General features: G+C 45.4%; 1 protein-coding gene across 4 annotated transcripts in view; it reads left to right on the plus strand.

Annotated features, from left to right (window-relative positions):
- ADAMTS17 (ADAM metallopeptidase with thrombospondin type 1 motif 17) overlaps positions 1-22,951 on the plus strand; it is a 392,113-nt gene that overhangs the window by 231,906 nt on the left and 137,256 nt on the right. For 2 of the 4 annotated variants that reach the window (XM_042235032.1, XM_042235035.1), the window contains exons 11-12: positions 14,415-14,519; positions 15,501-15,646. In XM_042235032.1, the coding sequence (XP_042090966.1) occupies positions 14,415-14,519; positions 15,501-15,646 (251 nt within the window). The remainder of the gene's footprint in view (positions 1-14,414; positions 14,520-15,500; positions 15,647-22,951) is intronic. The other 2 variants (XM_042235033.1, XM_015101860.3) reach the window with 1 other exon arrangement.

Below are 22,951 nucleotides of genomic sequence, written 5' to 3' on the forward strand. Positions count from 1 at the left end.
GTAAGGCTCAAAGCTGTCTGTGGAAATATGAACTACCAAAAGAAAAAAAATTGGCATCAATAGCTGGCATTTGTTGCAGAAGTTATTGGCAAATATAGCTGTCTCCTCTTTTAGCCAATGGTAATGTGATGTTTTTAATTCAATAAAGCATTTCAAGAAAGTCCAAACATAAAAGTTATAAACATTGGATGGTAAATATTTATTAGAAAGGGGAAATGAACTTTATGCAATTAGCCCAATCCATCTTTTTTTTATGATTACAAGTTCCTCCTGTCTCTGTCAGCAAAGTTACTTACAAAGTCATTATTTAGCAAGACCTTAAAGCTATTTAAACTCAGATATGCTGCCAGGTGAAACAAGGGTGAGAAGGCCAGAATAGGACTGTCAGCTGAAAGGAAGAGTGGGGAGTTAGGGCATCGTTCTGCCAATGATCGTGGCCTCACAAAGCCCTCACCCCATTTCAACATAAAAGAGGAATTTTTATTATTATATATTTATTATATATTATAACATTCTATTTAGTACCCAAAAGTCTTAAAAGAGGAATTTATCTGCCCCCACCCCTCACCTGGTTCCTAGAGATTCTCAGTTGAAAGGTGCATCCTTCCACCTTTTCTGTATCTCAGCAACACATTGCACCACTGCTGCTCCAAGTCCATGCCTGACTGCCCCACAGGGAAAGGAAGGTGTCGGGAAGTGATGCACAGCGGCCTCACTGGTTGACTTGAGCAGGGGTGTCCCAACGTGTGATGGTGTTGGGTCCATCTTGTGAGTCCATCTCACAAAGGACTGAGATGTGCATATTCCACTATTAAAAAAAATATATATATATATATATATATATATATATATTGAGCATGGAAGTTGTGAGCCAGTTGTTGCAAGGAGGCAACAGTGTCTAGAATGGTGTCATTAGAGAGTCATGCATTCTTTTCTACCTAATGTTTGCTCCTTTGCTCTTTTCCATTTAATTCTCTTGGCCTTCATTCAGCACAGGGTGGAGCTGCTGTCCATATCACACAGTGGTTAAGATGAGTTTTGCAGTCATGCTTATGGTCTCTCTATGCCTCAGTTTTCTAATCTGCAAAATGAGAAAAATAATTCTACTTACACAGCATAGGGTTGTTATGAGGGTTAAGGAACAAATTAACTGGAGCCCTTAGCACATAGTAGATGCTCAATAAGCATTAGCTATATTGTTTTTTTCCATCAACTCATTTCCTAGAGTCAGTGGTAGAGGAGATGTTGTTTAGCTGACAGTCTCACTGGCTGGTCTTCTTCTGCATCTGTCCTCACCACTCCTCCTTTCATCCCGGGAGCCTGTGACCTCTAGGAGCTGCTCTCCAGGGTCCAGCATCTCTCTCTCTCGGTGTGCTTCCAGCGCCCAGACTGGGAAGCCTCCTTCTGTCCTTCCCTGAGTCCCAGGGAGATTCTCATGGTCATCTTGATGGATGGAAATCCCTGTGGTGGGCAGAGAGCACAGGGTGTCGGGATTCCACCTTGGAACCAACAATATTCTTTTCTGTGATGCTGGTTATTTCTAACCCTGGTGGATCATTGGCATCTCCTGCAGGTAAGAACGTCAGTATATGTGCCCCACTCCGGATCTTCTCTGTTAGGATCGCTGGGGGATGGCCTTCAGCTGTTTCCTTTTATTCAGCTTCCCCAGGGAGTCTTATGCTCAGCCTGATCTGGAACGGCTGATCTAGGTGAAACCTGCCCCCTTCATGCCGGCGTACCTGGCCGGGGTTGAGGGTTCAGGTGATGGCTGGCAGAACAGGAGCCTTGCCCTGCCGCTCTCAGGCAGACAGGGCCCCATGGTAGGACGCTGGGCTGGGCGCCAGGTTGAAAGCCGTCTTGCCTGCCTCAGTCTCAGCTTCCTGCCCAGCGTCTGCCGCCTCTCTCAAAACTGTTGAACTTTGGCAACAGATGGCCCCAATTTTCCAGAAGTGTTTGAATGCAAGCAGTGGACTGCCTCCTCAAAGTGCTCTCCAGACTTAGCAAGTTGTGTGTTATCCTTCACTTCTTGCCTGCCCTCCTTGCCAGTTCAGTGCCTGGTGCCCCGGCCCTGGCCTCTCCCAGTGGCCCCCACCCTAGGTGTCCCCAGCCAGGTGACAGCCTCTGCAACTTTGGGAACACAGAGGAGGTGACCAGCCTTCCAGAAGTGGGGCTGGCACGCCGGCCTGGGGGAAGGCTTCAAACCGTAAGTAGTATGTGTGGAAATTTTGGATGAGTAATTTTTTTCATCCAGCTCTTAGAATTTCATTTTATCTCCCTTTTGGCTTGTGTTATCAGCAACACATTTCTGAGGGTTTTTACATAACCTTCCCATTCATTATTGTTCTGAGCCAGAGCTCCTCTCCAAACAGTGCATGGAGAGGGTCAGAATGGCCTACGAGGGACACCGCCAGGTGCAGAAAAGGACAAAGCCTTGAAGGCGTGAGCAGGAGTGTCCTTCTCCTGGGACACTCAGGTCTTCCACGTGTTTCCGTGGTATTCCAAGGAAGCTCTGCCCAGGCTTATTTGTCATGTAGCACCTTGAGGAATTGTGCAGCAAAATGTTCTCAGTAGACTTTCACCAAACCTTAAATGTGGCCAGTGAGCTAACAGATGCTAGACCCTGGGAAGTGGGGAGAGGAGATCGGGGACCCATGGGCAGTGTAACCAATGGATAAGAGTGTGTTCTGGGGTCAGGACAGATCCTAGCCCTGCAGTTTAGGCGAGTCGCTTCATTCTATTTCCTCTTCGCAAAATGTGAGTGGTGACAGTTTCTGTCTCATGGCATTGCGTGAGTAGTAATGAGAAGTCCTGGTGGGGCTCTTAGCCTCATGCCTGGGCTAGGTAAATTCTTAGAACGTGTCACCTTTCTCTCTCTCTGCTTGAGCCTTGCATTGCTTGGCAAGTGAATCTGTTTGTTCATTCGTGCACTCATTCAGCACATGGTCTTTGTGTCTGTACCCTGTGCTGCCAGTTGTGTGCTAATGATATGAGGAGGCAGACACAGCTGCTGCTCCCCAGGAGCTCAGGAGGGAGAGCTGGAGGGTGGGGGGTGAGACCCCTGGACCTGTCACCCTCAGGACCAGTTAGGTGGGAACTCTCTTAGAGCCCTGATGGGTTCTTCCTGGGGGGAATGCACAAGAGCAGGAAAAACTTCACAAGGGTGGGGAGGAATATGGCAAGTGATGTCCTGGCTCTCTGTTAAGATAATTTAGCTCTCTGGTCTCTTCCCTGGCCTCTCTGAGGACCACCGGATCCCCACACCTTCTCCTAGGCTGTCTGAGCTGTGTCAGTCTGAACATTCAAGAAATGAGCTTGTTGCGAGTTGAAAGGCATTTCTCTCATAATAAATTCGAGTATCTCTTCATATATGGAAAAGTCAGGTGTGTGCTCTTTTCTGTGAACTGTTTTCTGAAACCTTTTTTTATATTGGATTGTTGATTTTTTTAAGTAATTTGTTGGAAGTTTTAATTATTAAGGAAATTGGTGCTTTAGCTGAAATATGAGTTGCAAATGGTCTATTTTTCAGTTTGTGTTTTACTTTATCTTATTTTATGTCAGGCAGAAGGTGTGTGTGTGTGTCTAAAGTGAAATATATAAATCTCCTTTTAAGGCTTCTGGGTTTTAAACTATGTTTAGAAAGGTCCTTCCCACTCCTAAACTATAAATAAGTTTAATTTTCATGACTTCTAGTATTTTTATTATTTAATTTTTATGTTTAAATCCTATCCAGTGATCATTTATTTTAGTGTAAGGTGTGAGGTAGGGGTCTAACCTCACTTTGCTTCCAGATAGCTACTCAGGTGCTCCATACTATTTATTGAATAATTCATTTCTCCCCATAAATTTGAAATACTATCTTTATAATATACATTTCTGCGTATCTTATATTTTAAAAATATTTCTGGATTTTCCAGTCTGTTCTACTAATGTAATCATATGCTTCTTAATATTTACATGACTGTAACTTTATAAAATATTTTAATACACTAAACATATGCTGTTTCAAAATTTTACTGGCTGTTATTTCTTGTTTGTTTTTCCATGTGGTCTTTAGAAACTGCTTTTATAGTTCTAAATTACATTGGTATTTTAAGTTGTTACATTATTTTATAGATTAACTTAGGGAAAATATATAGTTTTATATATACTGTTCCTTTACATCCACTCAGGATGTAAAGGAATCTATCCCTCCTTGGGGGAATTTTAAAGTTTTTTTTTTATGTAGATCTTACAAGTTTCTTAATATATTTGACTTTCAAAAATTTTTTTCTAGTTTTTTCCCCCAAATTTGCCTGATCATATTCAATAGTATCTTGCTGCTAGCTTGTTTATGTGATCTCATCTTCTATTTTTTTAAGATATTTTATAGAGAGTTAATATATAGTCTCTATACAAACAACTGACTCATTGGAAAAGACCCTGATACTGGGAAAGATTGAAGATGGGAGGAGAAGGGGACGACAGAGGATGAGATGGTTGGATGGCATCACCGGGTCAATGGACATGAGTTTGAGTAAACTCTGGGAGTTGGTGAGGGACAGGGAAGCCTGGCGTGCTGCAGTCCATGGGGTCACAGAGAGTTGGACACGACTGAGTGACTGAACTGAACTGATTGTATATTCAGCATCTGATAATTCTAGTATATAAACACTTTGAGAATTTAAATCTTTTGCTTATTGTTTCTGCTGTCACTCATGTTTCTATCCTTGACTGTGAGTTTACCTTTATTGAAGGTAACCAGGAAATTCTGAGAGCCTGAGTGATAGTTGTTTCCTTCAGGGAGAATTTATATTTATCTCAACCAAAGCCAGGAAAGGCCACTAATCCTTTTGGACTGGTTAATACTCTTCCAGATTCCCTGGTGTAATCTGGGTATCTCAAGTAGATCTTGTGACCTTGCCACCAGTCCAGAACTTATTCTCCCAAGTCTAGTGTGAAGATTAGAGCTGGGCCTCAGGGCAGCACACCCCTTGTATGTGCTTACCACGGATTGGAATATGTTTGTAACTATGTATAACCATGGATTGGAGTATGTTTGTATGTATAAATAATCGTGTGTGTATTCTGTGTTTGCTTCCTTGACTAATTCTTTTTACTTCTAATGAGCTCAGCAGTAAGAGTTATGTTTTACTACAATACTTATATTTGTATAGTGGAGGAACAGCCCTGCCTCCCACAGGGTATCTATTCTGACATTTGCTGGAAGCAAAAGTGCCTCAGGCACACTTCTTTTTAGAGTTTCTGTTTCCTCACTCCATGAACATGATGAAATCAGTGCCTTTCCACCTCCTTTCCATTCCTTCCACCACTCAATTTTATTATTTTTATTAGTGGCTAACATTTTACCTTTAAAATTCTTATAAGTTCACTTATAAGTCTTATAAGTCACATAGTCATGTCCAACTCTGTAATCCTACGGACTATAGCCTGCCCAGCTCCTCTGTCTATGGAATTCTCCAGGCAAGAGTACCAGAGTGGGTTGCCATTTCCTTCTCCAGGAGATCTACCTGGCCTGAGGATTAAACCCAGGTCTCCTGCCTTGCAGGCAGATTTTTTACCAACTGAGCCACTAGGGAAGCCCTTAAAATTCTTATATCTCAGTTATTATGTTTATCTCTTATGTTTTGCTCCTTTCCCAGCTAGAAAAGTTGACAAAATTGGGAGATATGGACAATCTCCTATTGCCCCCACCCCTCTGTACCTTCTTTTCCAGCCTGTTTTTATCCATTTTTTTCTGCCTCACCTGGGTTTGTATCTGCATTCTGTTCTCCAGCTTTAGTCCTCCATTGGTTTCCTTCAATGGTTTTATCAATGTTTACTTCCAATCCTTTTCTCATGAGTTTTCCATTAATGTCTTTGTTGAGTGAAGTTCATCCTCTAGTATTTTTTCCAAAAGAGGACTTAACTCTTTATATGTTCAAAAATGTTTTCCAGTTACCTAAATATTTGAGCAGATGTTTAGTTATTAGACACTTCTTGGGCTGAATTTGTTCTTTGTGTTTGTCTAAGCATTGCTTTACTGCCTCTTGGCAGTGAATGCTGCTATAGAGGAATGGGCATTTAGCCTAATATCTTCATCCAGTATCTGTGAACGGCTCCCTCTTTGGGAGGGTGAGGAAGAGTCTCTGTCTGCCTAAAAGTAATTTTGCTTTATCTCTGAGATCAACTTTATTAGGACTTGCCTCTGTATTCATCATTCTTCGCCTTTTTTCCTGAAACAGAGCTTTGTCTTTCAATCTGAGACTGAGATCTTCTTTCATTTAAGGATAGATCTTGAATTTATATTCAAATACCTTTCCTGTTGTATTACTTTAGTTCTACTCTTTAGCAGTCCCATGCTCCTGACCCAGCTGGGGGTCCTTGACCTCGATAATCATCTGCCTCTTCATTGGGAAAGTAGAGAAGAGAAAGCCCCTCCTCCCTGCCTCCCACTTATGCTTATGTCAGCTCTCCTTTGTGTGTCTTCCGTATCTGTTGTTTCCTCTTACTTTTTAAAAATTGCTCGTTCATTTCTATTCCATTCTATTCACTTTTTCTCAGTCATTAGCTCTGTGTACCTCCCTGTGTGCTCGGTGGCATGTCTCTTCTTCATGCCGCTTTCAATGTGGTCATCGTTGGTCATCTGACTTTGTTTTCTCTTACATTTCTTGATCAGGTTCTAATAGCTCATATTTTATCTCCTTTGACAAGACCATCTTTTTCCTGAGTTCTTGTGTATTGGCATTTTGCAAATGCAAATTTAAAAAAGGCACAACTACTGTGTTTTTAAAACTTTAATAGTACTATGGTTGGACATTAATTGATTGTAGCCATTCCATGATCATATTGTCTGATGAGTATTCTTCATCTGCTTTCTCCCTCCTGCTTTTTCTCTCTTTTTTTTTAATTTTTTTTTAATTAGTTTTTTATTTTTTAAATTTTAAAAACTTTAATTCTTACATGCATTCCCAAACATGAACCCCCTCCCACCTCCCTCCCCATAACATCCTTCTGGGTCATCCCCATGCACCAGCCCCAAGCATGCTGCATCCTGCGTCAGACATAGACTGGCAATTCAATTCACATGATAGTATACATGTTAGAATGTCATTCTCCCAAATCATCCCACCCTCTCCCTCTCCCTCTGAGTCCAAAAGTCCGTTATACACATCTGTGTCTCTTTCCCTGTCTTGCATACAGGGTCGTCATTGCCATCTTCCTAAATTCCATATATATGTGTTAGTATACTGTATTGGTGTTTTTCTTTCTGGCTTACTTCACTCTGTATAATCGGCTCCAGTTTCATCCATCTCATCAGAACTGATTCAAATAAATTCTTTTTAACAGCTGAGTAATACTCCATTGTGTATATGAACCACAGCTTTCTTATCCATTCATCTGCTGATGGACATCTAGGTTGTTTCCATGTCCTGGCTATTATAAACAGTGCTGCGATGAACATTGGGGTACATGTGTCTCTTTCAATTCTGGTTTCCTCGGTGTGTATGCCCAGAAGTGGGATTGCTGGGTCATAAGGGAGTTCTATTTGCAATTTTTTAAGGAATCTCCACACTGTTCTCCATAGTGGCTGTACTAGTTTGCATTCCCACCAACAGTGTAGGAGGGTTCCCTTTTCTCCACACCCTCTCCAGCATTTATTGCTTGCAGATTTTTGGATCGCAGCCATTCTGACTGGTGTGAAGTGGTACCTCATTGTGGTTTTGATTTGCATTTCTCTAATAATGAGTGATGTTGAGCATCTTTTCATGTGTTTGTTAGCCATCCGTATGTCTTCTTTGGAGAAATGTCTATTTAGTTCTTTGACCCATTTTTTGATAGGGTCGTTTATTTTTCTGGAGTTGAGCTGCAGAAGTTGCTTGTATATTTTTGAGATTAGTTGTTTGTCAGTTGCTTCATTTGCTATTATTTTCTCCCATTCAGAAGGCTGTCTTTTCACCTTGCTTATATTTTCCTTTGTTGTGCAGAAGCTTTTAATTTTAATTAGATCCCATTTGTTTATTTTTGCTTTTATTTCCAGAATTCTGGGAGGTGGATCATAGAGGATCCTGCTGTGATTTATGTCTGAGAGTGTTTTGCCTATGTTCTCCTCTAGGAGTTTTTATTTGTAGTATCTTAGTTATATCCTGTACTGCTTCTTACCTACTATTGTTCACTCTGAGTTATTCCTGGACCAGCTATTTATAGGATGTTCATGTCAGGAACATCCTGGTTTCATCCTAGCAGGAACTCTCCTTATGAGAAGAGAGAGAGAGAGAGAGAGAGAGAGTGTGTGTGTATGTGTGTGTCCCAACTTACAAGGACTGCTCAACATTTAGAGTCTCTTTCCAGCTTTGAGATATGACTTCCAGCACATATGGTTTATTTGTATTTCCTTGTGAAGCTCTGATTTACCTGCTTCTCCATGTGATAAGTCCAGATAACCTTCCATCACCAGTCTAAGTGTTTATTTATTTATGTAATAGTCTTATTGAATTATAATATGCATACAGAAAAGTACACAAATCCCTAAGTTTAGGGCTTGATTAGCTTTTATAAGGTGAATGCACCTGTGTAGGCACCACACTGGTCAAGAATGAGAATATAAATCTTGATAAGTGAATTCCCAGTCCTGTGTTTCTGACCCAGCTCAGGGCCCTTAAAGTCTGCAAATGTCTACCTCTTCATTGGAAAAGTGGGAAATATACAAATAGCTCACACAGCTCAATATCAAAAAAACAAACAACCCAAGCAAAAAAAGGGCAGAAGATCTAACTAGACATTTTGCCAAAAAAGACATACAGATGGCCAAAAGGCACATGAAAAGATGCTCAACATCACTAATTATTGGGCTTCCCTGGTGACTTAGAAGGTAAAGTATCTGCCTGCAATGCAGGAGACCTGGGTTCAATTCCTGGGTCCGGAAGATCCTCTGAAGAGAATGCCGATCCACTCCAGTATTCTTGCCTGGAGAATTCCATGAACAGAGGAGCCTGGCAGGGTACCATCCATGGGGTCGCAAAGAGTTGGACACGAATGAGTGACTAACATATAATGTATCACTGATTATTAGAGAAATGCAAATCAAAACTACAATGAAGTATTATCTCACACTAATCAGAAAATCATCATCAAAACATCTACAAGCAATAAATACTGGAGAGTGTAGAGAAAAGGGAACCTTTTTACATTGTTGGTGGGAATGTAAACTGGTATAACCATAATGGAGAACAATCGGGAGTTCCCTTTAAAAACTGAGTATAGAATGACCATACGATCCAGCAGCCCCGCTCCTGAGCATATGTCTAGGGAAAACCATAATTTGAAAAGATACATGCACCCCAGTGCTTACTGCAGCCCTCTTTACAGTAACCAGGGCATGGAGCAACCTAAATGTCCATCAGCAGAGGAATGAATAAAGAAGATGTGGAACTTATATACAGTGGAATACTACTCAGTCATTAAAAAAAATAATAATACCATTTGCAGCAACATGGATGGACCTAAAGGTTGTCATACTGAGTGAAGTAAGTCAGAAAAAGACAGATATCATGTGACATCACTGTATATGTGAATCTAAAAAACGGTGCAAGTGAATTTATTTATATAACAGAAATAGAGTCGCAAGTGTAGAAAACAAACTTATGGTCACGAGGGGGCAAAAGTGGGGATGGTCAAGTTGGGAAAGATTATACACACTCCTATATATAAAATAGATGACTAATAAAGACCCGCTGTGTAGCACAGGGAGCTCTACTCAGTACTCTGTACTGATCTGTACGGTCTCAGTTGTGTTTAACTCTTTTGTGACCTCTTTGGACTGTAGCCCACCAGGATCCTCAGACTATGGGATTTTCCAGGCAAGAATACTGGGATGGGTTGTCATTTCCTCCTCCAGGGGGATCTTCTCGACACAGGGATTGAATCCATGGTGCCGGGAGCCAGTGTGAGGAATCCCGCCCGTGACAAGGTCATGAGGAAGGAAGCTGACATACGCAAGGCGTACTCAGACTTCAGGGGCCCCTCTGGAAATTCCTAGGCATGTACCCCAACAAAAATCTGCCGGTTTTTGTGCTCTGCTTTTCCACTCTTCTGACATTCTCTGGAAAAAGTCAATTCAGGGCTTTAGTCTTCTGCATTTGAAAGAGTGTTTCAATCCAAATACCCCTCTGATGGCTTTCTAGCCTGCCTGCAGGACTCAGCTGCACGTGTGATTGTTTGAGGCCTCCTGACCGAAGGAGGCACAGGAAGCTTAAAACATCCTAGGAATGTAGGGGCTTCCGAGGAGTCAAAATCTTTAGAATAGGACTGATTAAAGGTTTCATTTGTTGAGCCAATGCTTGCTGCTAAATTTTCATATCCTTTATTTTTAGATATAGTTGGTATATAGAAAAACAAGTAGTAGACCTGGTATTAGCAACATTAGATCTTTGAGTTAAGTACCTTCTTTGTTATAACCCACTGCACCTTTGTTCTATAGAGAGGTAACTTTAGCCCTTTAAGGAGATGTAGATTAAAGAAAAACACTTCAGAGGAAACAAAATTAACATTCATTAAGGAAGAGAGCCAAAAAGTGTTAACAATTGGCCAGAAGATAATGTAAATCACCTGAGACCTTTTGTATACAAAATGATATATGGAAAGAGTCTGGGTTGCGAACGCTCCATAATTTTGTGTTACCCATTGATCTCCATGTTTTATCAAAAGTATAAAAGGCCTTCTGAACAATAAAGGATGGGACCAGTTTCTTGGACTAGTCTCTCGGCCTGGTTTCTTGGGAATCTGACTCCCCCCCGTGTCTCTGTCTCTCTTCTTCTCTCCCTTTCCCTTCCTCCACTCTTTACTTTAATTTCAGGCTGAATCTCCACCTGGGGCGCGGAAGCCCGCCAAGTCTACTTACTTGCCCTGGCTGTTAAGACCCGCACAAAAGGGAGCCTGAGGTGAGGCACCCTTAGATATTCAAGCGAGCACCGGTGGCCCAGCGTAGATGGTGCAAATTCCTTGTCTGGAATTTTATTGGTCTTCCGCATAACCCAAGCTATTCAGCCCTCTTCCTCCACTTAATCTTCCTACTACACTATAGTTTCTTAGTCTAATCTTATATCGGTCAATAAATAAATTTTTCTCACGCCAACGCCATCCACCCTTCGAATTCCCTGGATCCACGGGGGCTGGACCCCAGCACCATGGCTCCTGTGTCTCTCGCATTGCAGGCTGATTATTCCCCCACTGAGCCATTGGGAAAGTCCAACCTATATGGGAAAAGCATCTTAAAAAGAGTATATATATGTATAACTGATTACTATACACCTGAAACTAACACATTGAAAATCAACTGTATTCTGTCTGCATCTTGACCTGGCCTCCCAGAGTGAACCCGTAATGCTTACTACTAATTATTGCAGGCCTTAAGAATAATAATCCCATCTACTAAAAAGAGAAAAAGAAGGGGAAAGTGGGAAAACAGAGAGAAAGCTCTGTCATACTTGCCTCCAGGGCTGTTGTGAGCCTCAGGCTCACAGATGTCAGAGCATTTTGCATTTGTAAAGCATGCCTTCTGTCCATCTAGAAGGCATCACAGTGACAGTCATGGTGTGGTCCACCCCATTTGTCCAGCTGTGAAAAGGAATCACAGAGGGTGATTGCTTGGCTTGGGCACACAGAGCAATGCTGGTGGCCAAGCTGAGGTCAGAGGCTGTAGCTCTAAAGTCATTTTTTTCCTGCTCATCCTCCTTGTCTGTTTTTAACCTGACTCCCAACACTATAGTTTTCTCTTAGTCATTTTGAACTTCATGTTGAGATCTAATAGTGTCCCATTGTTCTAATAGACCCTTATTTGTCTGTTCTGCCTTGACAGGTGTTTGGGTTGTTTCCATCTTGGGAACTAATGCAGATACTGTGGCTGTGAACATTCTTGACAGTGTTTTTGGTGGACATACACACACGTTTCTGTTTGATACATACCTTGGAGTAGAATTGCTGGGTATTAGAATATTCTTCTCTTTACCTTTAGTAAATACTGCCAAAGAGTTTTCCACAGTTACAGAACTAAGAATCTCATCAGTTGATGAGAGTTTTCATTGCATCGCATCCTTGCTGACACCTGGTAGTCTCCAGGTCTTTTACTCTAGCCATTTTGGTGGATGTGAAGAGGTAGCTGGTTGGGGTTTTTGGTTTATTTTGTTTTCGTTTTTTAGCTGGTTGGTTTTAATTTGATTTTCTCTGATGACTAATGAAATCAAGCATCCTTTTGTATTTTCTGTCCATCCTATATGTGTATAGATCCTTTTATGTAAAATGTTTACTCAAATCTTCTGCTCATTTTCTGTTGGGCCTTTTTCTTGATTGATCAGTGGGAGTTTTTGGCTTTTGTTTTATGTATATTCTGGATACAAATCTTTGTTGGTTCTGTGCCTTACAAATCTTTCTCCCATTGCAAACATCTCTCACTTTCTTACAGTTGTTTTTGATAAACACAAGTTATTTATTTTAACATCTCCCTACCCCAGCTCATTTTAATACTTAATATAGTTTTTAAATTCATCCGTTTCTTTCCCTTATATTTTATACTTTTTGTGTTCTATTTAAGAAATCTTTGCCTGACCTCATTCTCCTTTTGCTCTGATGATTGGAAAAGTTAAGATTAAACTGTCTATAAATTGCATAATAAACAGTTTGCACCAGTCTTCCTCTCTCTCCTAAGGGGCAGTTTGGTCTCCTAATCCCAAACACTCTTACCCCATAAATTCACCTCCTGAGCCCGCCTTGTCTCATGAACACATGTCCACAAACTGACACCACCCTCTGGAAGAGCTCTCAGATCAAAGTGCACGAGATCACACATTTAACGAGATGCTGTCAGTCTTTATGGGACCAGCCAGTGCTGAGCTCCAGCCGCTCATCCTGTTACTGCTCCACTGAGGGGCAGACAATGATGGGAATGTGGGGGCTTTTCTGAACCCAAATGTGCAAAATTCCGCTCAACTCATCAGCATCTTTAAGGTCACAGAGCAGCTCCGACATAGTTGAAAAATGAGAAAGGGCCGTGGGCTGCTCTGAGCTCATTGTCAAGCCCCGCGGCTCTGCCTTCCCTCCCTTTGCTCCTTTTTTTCTGTCCTTTCAACATCTAAACATTTTCTGACTTTGGACAGCACAGTCGCACTCTCCTCTGAGCAGATGTTCACGATTACTTGGAACAGCCGGCCCCTGTACTGAGCCCCCACACCCTGGCGAGCCCGCAAGGGGACCCTTAACTGTCACCCTGCCCAAGGTGTGCCTCTTGGGTCAGGTCCCTGAAGGGGACTTCTCCCACTCCCCGCAGACCTTGTCGCCCTGACTGGCTCTGACATCGTGGAAGTACTGCATCTTTCAAGAGCCTTCAGTACATCTGTTCTCAATTTTCAGACCGCAAGGCGAGGGTTTGGGTGCAAGGAGTTTATCTGGGAAGTGATCCCAGGACGCCCTTGAGGGGGCAGGAAAGTGAGGAGGGACTCAGGCAAGGTGCACTGATGTGTGGACAGCAAGCCACCCCTGGGACCCTTGGAGCCTCTCACCCAGGGGACAGGTGTTCTCCATCCCTTGTGGTCGAGATTGCTCCATAGCCAGAGGATAGCTCCTAACAAACAGGAAGTCAGGGAGGCAGCAGGTCATGCAGACGTTGTCCTGCAGGGGAGACCAAGGCAGACAGGGAGAACACTGGCCTATGCCTGTTTCAGTTGTTTTGATAAATTGTCTTCTTCGGAGCACTTTCTTGTGTCTGGTTAATACAAATGGGAGTCTGTGCTTTTAAATGCCTGTTCCTGTTTCAGCAGAATTATTTTCATTATATATTCATGGATGGTAAGACATTTCTGTAGCTGCAATACTCTAAGAAGTCACACGTGGCTCAGCTGAGCTAGAAAGCAGGTGACCTTGGGGAGGACTGAAGCTTGCCTCTTTAAGCCCAGGGCGGCCCTGAGCCTACATCGCCTGCTGGACTCTGTCTCCTGAGGTCACACAGCTGCTGCACCAGCCTCTGCTCCAGAGCCAGCCGGCCCTGAGGAGGCTTGGTTGCTGCAGTTCTTTTCCTGTGTGCTCTGTGTGACGTGTGGGAGTCTGCCTTGTATTAATACCTTCCTACATTGAGTGTGTCTACTTGTTAAGAGCTTCCAGACTCCAGCCTGTGCCAGACACCTCCTAGGCCCTCAATAGCTAGTTCAGGAACTGCTGAGCTCAACCCCCATGAGACCCGCCCTCCTAGAAGTAAATGCACGGAATTTTGTCGAGCTAAATGATCTAGTTGAAATGAAGCATCTATTTTTTTGACATGCAGATTCATGACCCTTCCTCCTCCCCTCCTGTTTCATATCCCAAATCCAAACCCGTCAGGGGGCCCCGCCTCTGACCCTGCTATGACCTGAGTGCAGAGTTCTCGGCAGTCACGTTCCTTTCCTTGTCAGCAGCATCTGATGTGCGCTGGACTGTGGTGCCTGGTGGAAGGAGATACGTCCTGCAAGACCAAACTGGACCCTCCCCTGGATGGCACAGAGTGTGGGGCAGACAAGGTAACCCCACTTCCCATTGCGCCTAGCAGGCAGCCAGTCCCAAGTCCCCTGCACACTGATACCTCTTCTGAAAAGTGCACTCAGGAGCCCCTGACATGCCCCGGGCCACCCCAGAAATGCCCTGGAGCCCACTTCAGGCAGGGAGGGACACATTCACCACTCTCCTTTTCCTCTTATACAATAATCATTTACTCAGTATTTTTATTAAATTAACTCCTTTTGTTACATGAGTGAATTTACTTAAAATGTTTATATCAGCAGACCGTAAATGGAAAAACAGAATTACTTGCCATGCACAAATCCCTGTCATAAGATGATTTTAATGAGAATGGTGCTAGAGGTGAAGTGCACCCGCCTTCACACCGATTTTCTTTAACAGGAGAGATGGAAGTGTTAGAGGTGGTCAGGGCCAGCCGCCACAGTCTGAGGCTTTCTCTTTAGTCTTACTGAAAGAACTGAAAGAGAGGCTATAATTACGACTGTTTAATCACATCTTGTGCCCCAGGGGTTGTGCTGCACACTGTGGGAAATTATTTTCAAGGATTGGCTTTCTCTTATCCTCAGAAAGAGCCATGGTTCTCTCACATGGCCCCAGCTGTGTCATCTCCCAGCGCCAATCCCAAATCTGAAGTTCAAAACTACAGAGCCAGGAAATACTGGCTTCCAGAAAGAGGCTCACACTAAACAGTTTGCAGAAGGTGAAGTCTCTCCATGAGCCCGTGCAGTCATCCTTTTCTTGTGGGAGTTTTGAGAACCTGCACTGGACACATCACTACGTTTAGGGCAAAATCCCAGAGCCTTAGAGGTGTCAGGTTGGATACGGAAGGAATGTTACCCAAGTTAGCAAATGTACATACCCCCAAATAGTCTGCTTTTGTGTAAATTATAAAAATCGGGGTCTTTGGGGGGCATGGTGTTTTCTCATGTGGAAGGGATCAGTTACCCATGAGTGAGCAGCTTTGCCGCCCTGCTGTGTTTCAGTGGTGCCGCGCGGGGGAGTGTGTGAGCAAGACACCCATCCCAGAGCACGTGGACGGAGACTGGAGCCCCTGGGGCGCCTGGAGCATGTGCAGCCGCACGTGTGGGACGGGAGCCCGCTTCCGGCAGAGGAAATGTGACAACCCTCCGTAAGTCCCCCTCCAGCCTTCTCCCGGATGTCTGGATCAGGGTGTCCAAAGGGCAGCTCTCGCTGCCTTAGCAGGGCAGTCTGTCTCCACTGAGGCTTTTAGCTGAAGAAGAGTGAACTCAAACCAAAGGTCCCAGGTGCTGGGCCTTGTGTACTTCAAATAGCATCTCAGCCCAACAGAGCTCTCTCTGTGACAGGGAGGCAGTGAGTCCTGTGGGGAGCTGGCTCGTCTCCCTTGCGTGGGCCGTGGCAAAACCGTTTCCCGAGACAGCTGGATGACAATCCCTCCTAGCCTGCTTCGAGGCTGCCTTAGAGGAGGGTCATCCAGGGAAGCCAGCAGACCTTGGGGAAAACGGGGCTGACTTTCAAATTGGCTAAGAGCTGAACTGGGAGCAGCCTGGCTGTTGAAAAGTCACAGAGCATTTGTGCATTTGTGGGTTCTGCTCTTGTGTATCCAAATATCTTTTACCTGTCCTGTTAGAGCTGACAGAAGATAACCTTTTGGGTTGTTCTTTTTTCCCTCATAGGCTTCCTTTTATTGACTATGAGAACACTTTGTTCACCTGTGATAACCCTGCTCACCTCTATACATTTGATCTGAAAAACTCAGGGCTAGATCTTATCCTCAGTTGTAGCAATTCCTTTATCACAGGTTTGGCATATTTCTTCTCTTGAAATTTCCAACTTTTAATATTCCTTTAAATAATCTGTTTTATATCTTATGTGCCATTAACTACATCACGTTACGTTTGAAAATGAGAAAGTTATAAATTATGACTAAAAGGAAATGGTTTATATCAACAGCTAAATCACAGTAATGAGTGATTAGCACACTTTTCTTGTATTTAAAAATTCTGACACCCAAGGTATATCCCAGACCAATCAAATCACAAAGTCTGGAGGTGGGGCCAAGGAGTCAGATGTGTGAATCTCTCTGGGTGATTCCAATGTCCAGCCAAGGCTGAAAACCTCTGGATTAAAGGAAAACTTGCACTTACAGATGAGGCAATGCCGAGAACACTGTACTCTCTGGTAGCACCGTAAGAATTGGTGTTACGTACCATGTCTTATTAAAACTTCTCCTTCCAGCACTTAGCAGAGTGCCTGATGCATGGTGGGTAGGTATTTAAACTTTTAGAAGTGAGTTCTTAATTAAAAGCATAGGTGGTATATTACGATTTTCCAGAGAGGCAGAACCAATATCCATATATATATGATTTATTATCAGCTCACATGGTCCTGGAGGCTAAGAAATCCCTTGATCTGCCACCTGCAAGCTGGAGGCCCAGGTGTAATTCAGTATGAAGGCCAGAGAACCAGGGAGCACATGTGTAAATATCACTCCAGGGGCGGGAGAAGATGAGAGTAGACATGCCAGCTCAAACAGTGAGGGCTGTTGTTCTCATGAGGCCCTCAGTTGGTTGGGAGATGCCCACCCGCACTGGGGAGGACATCTGCTCTAGGAATCCACTGATCCAAAGGCGCATCTCACCCAGAAATACACTCACAGACACTCCCAGGACTAGTCTGTGGCACCCCATGGCCAGTCAAGTTGTTATATAAAATTAGTCATCATAGGAAGGCAGATGATTAGAAGAGCTATTTAGCTAAGTGGTGAGAAATTAATAGTGGTTTCTGTTTTTCCGTTGCTCTGTGATGATGGTAAAATAGTTCCACCTCTGGCCCAGAAGAAGAGAGCTCTGGGTTTGAAATCATGGTATGGAGATTTGGGCCTGGTTTGGTTGGTTATTGGTCCTGTGACCTCAAGGCAGAAGATCCTTCTCTCTCTGCGTCTCAGTTTCCTACGTGAGAGGACGTAGAGTATAGTAGGTACAGTAGGAGGAGCTAGGCTTCAAATCCCGGGGCCACTTTTTATAGCAACATGTGACTGTTACCTGCTTATTTATCTAAAAATTGGAACAATCCATGGGGACCCACATGGAGTACATGGTCTATATTTAATTCATGACCCCTCTTGATGTTAGCACTAAGAGAAGAACAGGGGCAGGACCACATGCCCTGCCTCCTACCTTGCTGTTTTGAGGCTCAGAGAAGGACAGGCTTTGTCAACTGCAGAGCACAATTTGCAAAGGCTGTGGCTGTCATGGGTGTCCCATGTTTCTGATTGGAGCTCAGGTGCCCTGATTGAAGACTGCTGTCCTTTGGTACACTACATACTTCATCTCAGGTGACACCAAATAAACGGTATAGTAGAGGAGTATCTGACTCTTTAAATGCCTCTGAAAGGACTCTATGTCCCAACAATACAATTGCATTTAGGTAAAGGCTCTGTTGCAAGAATAAGATGTTATTTTGAGCATGCATGCTAAGTCGCTTTAGTCATTCCAACCGTTTGTCACCCCTTGGACTGTAGCCCTCCAGGCTCCTCTGTCCATGGGATTCTCCAGGCAAGAATCCTGGAGCGGGTTGCCATGCCCTCCTCCAGATCTTCCCAGCCCAGGGACTGAACCTGCATCGCTTCAGTCTCCTGCATCGGCAGGCAGATTCTTTACCACCAGCGCCACCTGGAAGCCCAAGATGTTATTCATATTGATTAACTGTGTTGGGCACAACTTTTATGGGACCGACCAGATTTTGTATTTTGTGAAGATGGTGTTGGCTAAGGTGCCCACATGCTTTGTCCCCACCCCTGATGCTTTCTCTGATCTGGGACACTCCAGGGGCATTTTGTGTTGCTCCCAAGTGTCCAGGGAAGCTGGCATCTGGTGAGGGCCCCTTTGTGCCCTGTTTTTATCTTAGTCCCACCAGCCACACTTCCTTGGTTTTTCTCTTGGACACCTCAAACCTAACACTTCCTAAACTTCCTTCTCCCTTCCCCTTAGTTCCCCTCCCAGCCCACGTCCCCTTCAGTAAATAGCACCACCAGCTGTTGCATAGCTTGAGTTCAAAGCCCCGAAGTCCATATGTGTCCCCTTGTCGCTTCCCTTCCTCCTCTGCATCTGATTGTGATAAGAAAGGGCACACGGGCTTTCACCAGGTGCCAGCTTCCCTTCTAGGCATTTGCACGTAGTAAATCACCTAAAGCTGCCGTAAGGGAGAAGCATTCTTTTTTTATCCCCATTGTACATGTTAAAAACCGAATCGTATGGAAGTTAGGTGACTTGCCACATGTAGTAAATCACCTAAGCTGCCATGAGGGAGAGGCATTCTTTTTTTAATGCCCATTGTGCGTGTTAAATAACACTGAATCGTATGGAAGTTAGGTGACTTGTTCCAGGTCACACACCTCGGAAACAGCAGGTCGGGTCTGGATCCAGCAGCAGTGTTCCAGGGTCTTTTCAAACCATGAGCATCAGCCTCCCTGTATCCCCTGTGCTCTCCCTCCCCAGATTCATTCTCCACGGCCAGCCAGAGACATCCCCTCTCTTGTCAATTACAATCTCTTCTTGCTTCAGCCCTCCTGGTCACGCCCCGCTGTACTCAGAATTAAATTCATGCTCTTCACTGTGGCCCCAGTATTACTTCCTATGGCTGCCATAATAAATTACCAGCACTTAGTGTCTGAAAACAACATAAATTTATCCTCTCCGAGTTCTGGAAGCCAGGAGTTTGAAATCACAGTGTCAGCAGGGTTGATTCCTTCTTGAAACTCTGAAGGAGTAGCCCTCGCTGGCCCCTCATCCACCCCAGCCCTCCCCTGGCAGCTGCCAGCCTTCTCTGCCCCGCAGACGCACCGCTGCACCTCTGCCTTCACAGAGGCATCTTCTCTACACATCTCTTCACTTCCTTTTCTCTTCTCAGAACACTAGCCATTGGGTTTGAAAGTGAAAGTGAAGTGAAGTCGCTCAGTCGTGTCCGACTCTTTGCGACCCGTGACCTGTAGCCCACCAAGCTCCTCCGTCCATGGGATTCTCCAGGCAAGAATACTGGAGTAGGTGTGGGCAAGCTCAAATTCAGAGATCCTGATGATACCCATCAAGACCCTTTTCCCAGATAAGGTTGCATCTGCAGATTCTGGCCGGGTGTGTCTTTGTAGAAGGTGCCTCCCTATCCAGCCTTCCTTTCTGTGCTCAGACACCAGCCCCGACCCCCACCCCCAAGTCAGTGCCCCTTTCCTCCCCCCAGCTCCCTCTGCCCTCTGTGTCATCTCTTTAGACTGGCCTCTTCTGACCACCGGGCTGGAGGTGGGTGCCTGCTCTGCACGCTCCCTCCGTACCCTTCCCTCACTTTATAGACATCACAATTTATACTCATCTGCATTTGCTCCCTTGTTTTCCTGTGCCCTCCCCTGCTGGCCTTTGAGCCGTGGAGCCCCGTCCTCCTATGCCCGCAGTAGACCAGCCCTCTCTAACGCGTGCTTGAGCACCTTACTGTCTGTGTGCGTGCTTGCTGAGAAGAGGCGGCTGTTCTGATCTGCTAGTACTGCAAAACACACACTTACTCTTGTCTTCCCCCCAAAACACAAGCGTGATTGTGAATTATTAGTCAGAAAAGAGGATCACCAGGTAGGCCCTTTCCCTTGTACCGTCTCTCGTCACAGAGGCCCACGGGCTGTGAACAGCCAGGAGTGGGGTCCAGGTGTCTCTGGACCTGGGGCCATCTTCTTCCAGCCTGGCCTCCCAGTGAGGCCGTGTCACAGCTGAGGTGCTCAGAGCCCTCTCGAGAGCAAGCTCCAAACATAATCCAGCCTTGTTTATTCCAAGTGAGAGAAACAATATGCTTTTGCTCCTCTAATAGTTACGCCTTGGTCGTCAGCTCAGTCTTTCACAATAACCGTGTGGCTCCATCTCCTGTTCCGAGCAGAAAGGACAGGCTCTTTGTTGCCTATAGTTTTCTACAGGGTTTCCCACCTTTGTAGAGCCACCCAGGTGAACGGGAGGAGAAGGGACCTGCCTCGGGAGCGGCTTCGCAGCAGGCCTGGGTGCTTCCCGGGAGCAGCAGGAGCAGCGAGGGTTTGCTCAAGTCCAGGCAGCAGCTGTCAGCCTGTTTTTGCGGAATGGCCTGAGGTGGTGATTGTTACAAAGCACAGCTGATGGCGGCCCTGAGCCAAGCTCTGACCAAAACAGCATCCTCTCCCCAGCTCACTCCTTAAATCACCATGCTCACTGCCTTGAGAGCTCCCAAGGATGTCCAAATCTCATTGCTATGTGCGTCTCAGACTTGGAGCACTCCCACCACCATCTCCCCACCCCCTACACTTTATATTCCTGGCACCTTTCCCATCTTCTGCAGCTGGTTTATTCACTGTCCAAAATACTGGCAAAAGAGTCCCCCCATTTTTTCTCTAAGTCTTGGTCTTTACAGCTATTGGAATTTTTATTTCTCGCCAACTGACATCAAGGCTTTGGGGAGCATCTATGGTTTTCATCCAGCTTCCTAAGCTTGTCCTTTCGTGCCTTAATTTGTGTCGCTGTTAGTGCCAAGACTGTGAGGCAGAGAGCTCATCTCTGATGCGAATTCTGGTACCCCATTAAGAGGCTGTGTGGGGGGAGGGCAGAGGAGTGGGGCAAAGAGAAAAGGCTCCACTGATCTTGTGTGAAGAGCCAGCTCTGCACCAAAAGGACAGGGATGTGAGTGGATCTTAGAAGCAGGGCTGTGTCAGGGTTCACCATGCAGCATCCACCCGTGAGCATCAGAATGGACAACAGCCTGCCTCCTAAGACTCAGAGGAGTGAAGTTATGTGCCTGTAATGGCCTTTTGCTTCCACAGTGAAACCCCTGTATGTGTGCTTTTAACATACCTGGTGTTCACAGCGAAAGTTTTTAAAAGTCCCAGTTGTATGCACTTGAGCCTGAATTACATGTGTTGCTTGGCACCTTTCTGAGGCAGCCTTAACACTAGGATGGCAGCTGCCCTGGGCGGGGCGCGTTGGCAGCCCTGTGGCACTTTGAAACCCTACCTTGCTTGTTCCTCGGAGCTTTTGGTGCAAGACCAGGAGGTGAAGCTGACTCTGCCGTCTCTGGGTGGCGAGTGGGTGTCAGCCACTGTGGTGACTTTATCTTCTCATCTACCTTCGTTCAGTCGAGCAGAGCAGACAACCAAGCCTTGCCTCCGCTCAGCTGCTGCTTGCTTTTCCTTCCACTTGAATGCTGCCTGTCACTCAAGGAAAGGGCACACCTGCCCCCTGTGACTCTGAGCAGCCCTTTGGCCCCCTCTGCCCTGCCCGGGGTCTACCTGAGGCCCTTGGGACCCACCTGGCAGGAGCCGTGCCCACCCTCACAGGCGCTCAGAAGGACTCAGCTTTCTGCCCACTTTCCGGTTTCCCCCTCGGACCGTCCCTGCCTTGCGCTTTCCCCTGTTTTAAATGTCTTTCTGATGGTGTGATGTGCAGAAAGGGTGTGATGTGCAGAAAGGGTGTCTACCCCTGGGTGCGTGGCTCCCAACATAGCCCCACTCGCCATGGTGGAACGCGTGTGCTGGGTGTGTGCGCAGGTCCGTTGACTCGTGGTGCACGTGTGAGTGGCTGAGGGCCTGGTTTGCAGAGTGGCTGTGGTGTCCCCCTGCCCTGAGCAGCAGTGGCCTCCGCCAGCCTGCAGCCTCCCCAGTGCTCTCCATGTGGTCGGTGTATAGTGTGTGTCAGTGAGGTTGTCCTGTGCGTCTCCTTCATAAGCAGTCAGGCTGAGCAACTGAGTGTGTCTTGGATATCCATTCCTGTGACCTCCCTGTTCCAGTCATTTGGGTTTATGTCTAAATTCTTACTTTATTTGTGTTTGTAAAGTCCTGATAGAGTACAGATAGAAATTGGGGATTGATATTGGAGAATCATCTTGAAAATCCACCACGCCCCCTAAAGCCTGTCTCAGTGAGTCAGGCTGGCCTTCCTGGCCCCACGACAGCCAGTGGGTGGCCCCCTTCCACAGCCTGCTCCTGCTGCAACCAGGCGTGCTTGTGAGTCACACTTTCTTATCTCCACCTCTTACTTCCCTGCTGAGAAGTTGTTGAAAACGTTGGAGCTTTGGTTTCCTCATCTGAAGGACGCAGTCAGGACCCCCCATCTGATTCTTTCTGCCAACTTAACGAGGTAATGAGTATCAAGAGCGGGCAGAGGGTGTGCCCTCTGGCATATTAGCCTGTGATCACAGATGATGTGAAAGTGCCTCTGGCCTTCCCTCTGTCCTCAAGGATGAGATTTCAGTGTGCCGCTGCCTCCCTTTCCATTTACATGAGTCTTCACGGAGCCTTCTGGCCCTTCCAGCCCCTGTGGGAAAGACTGAGGACAGACAGCTATTCTACCACAAATCCAGCAGTGTTCACCATCCTCCATTTTAGCCATGTCCAGCTTGGTTTCTCTTGTTTTAGCCTTCCTTGGTGCTGTTTATTTTATCTACAGTGCATGACTCGAGG

This window comes from Ovis aries, chromosome 18 (assembly GCF_016772045.2).
Source record: "Ovis aries strain OAR_USU_Benz2616 breed Rambouillet chromosome 18, ARS-UI_Ramb_v3.0, whole genome shotgun sequence".
NCBI lineage: Eukaryota > Metazoa > Chordata > Mammalia > Artiodactyla > Bovidae > Ovis > Ovis aries.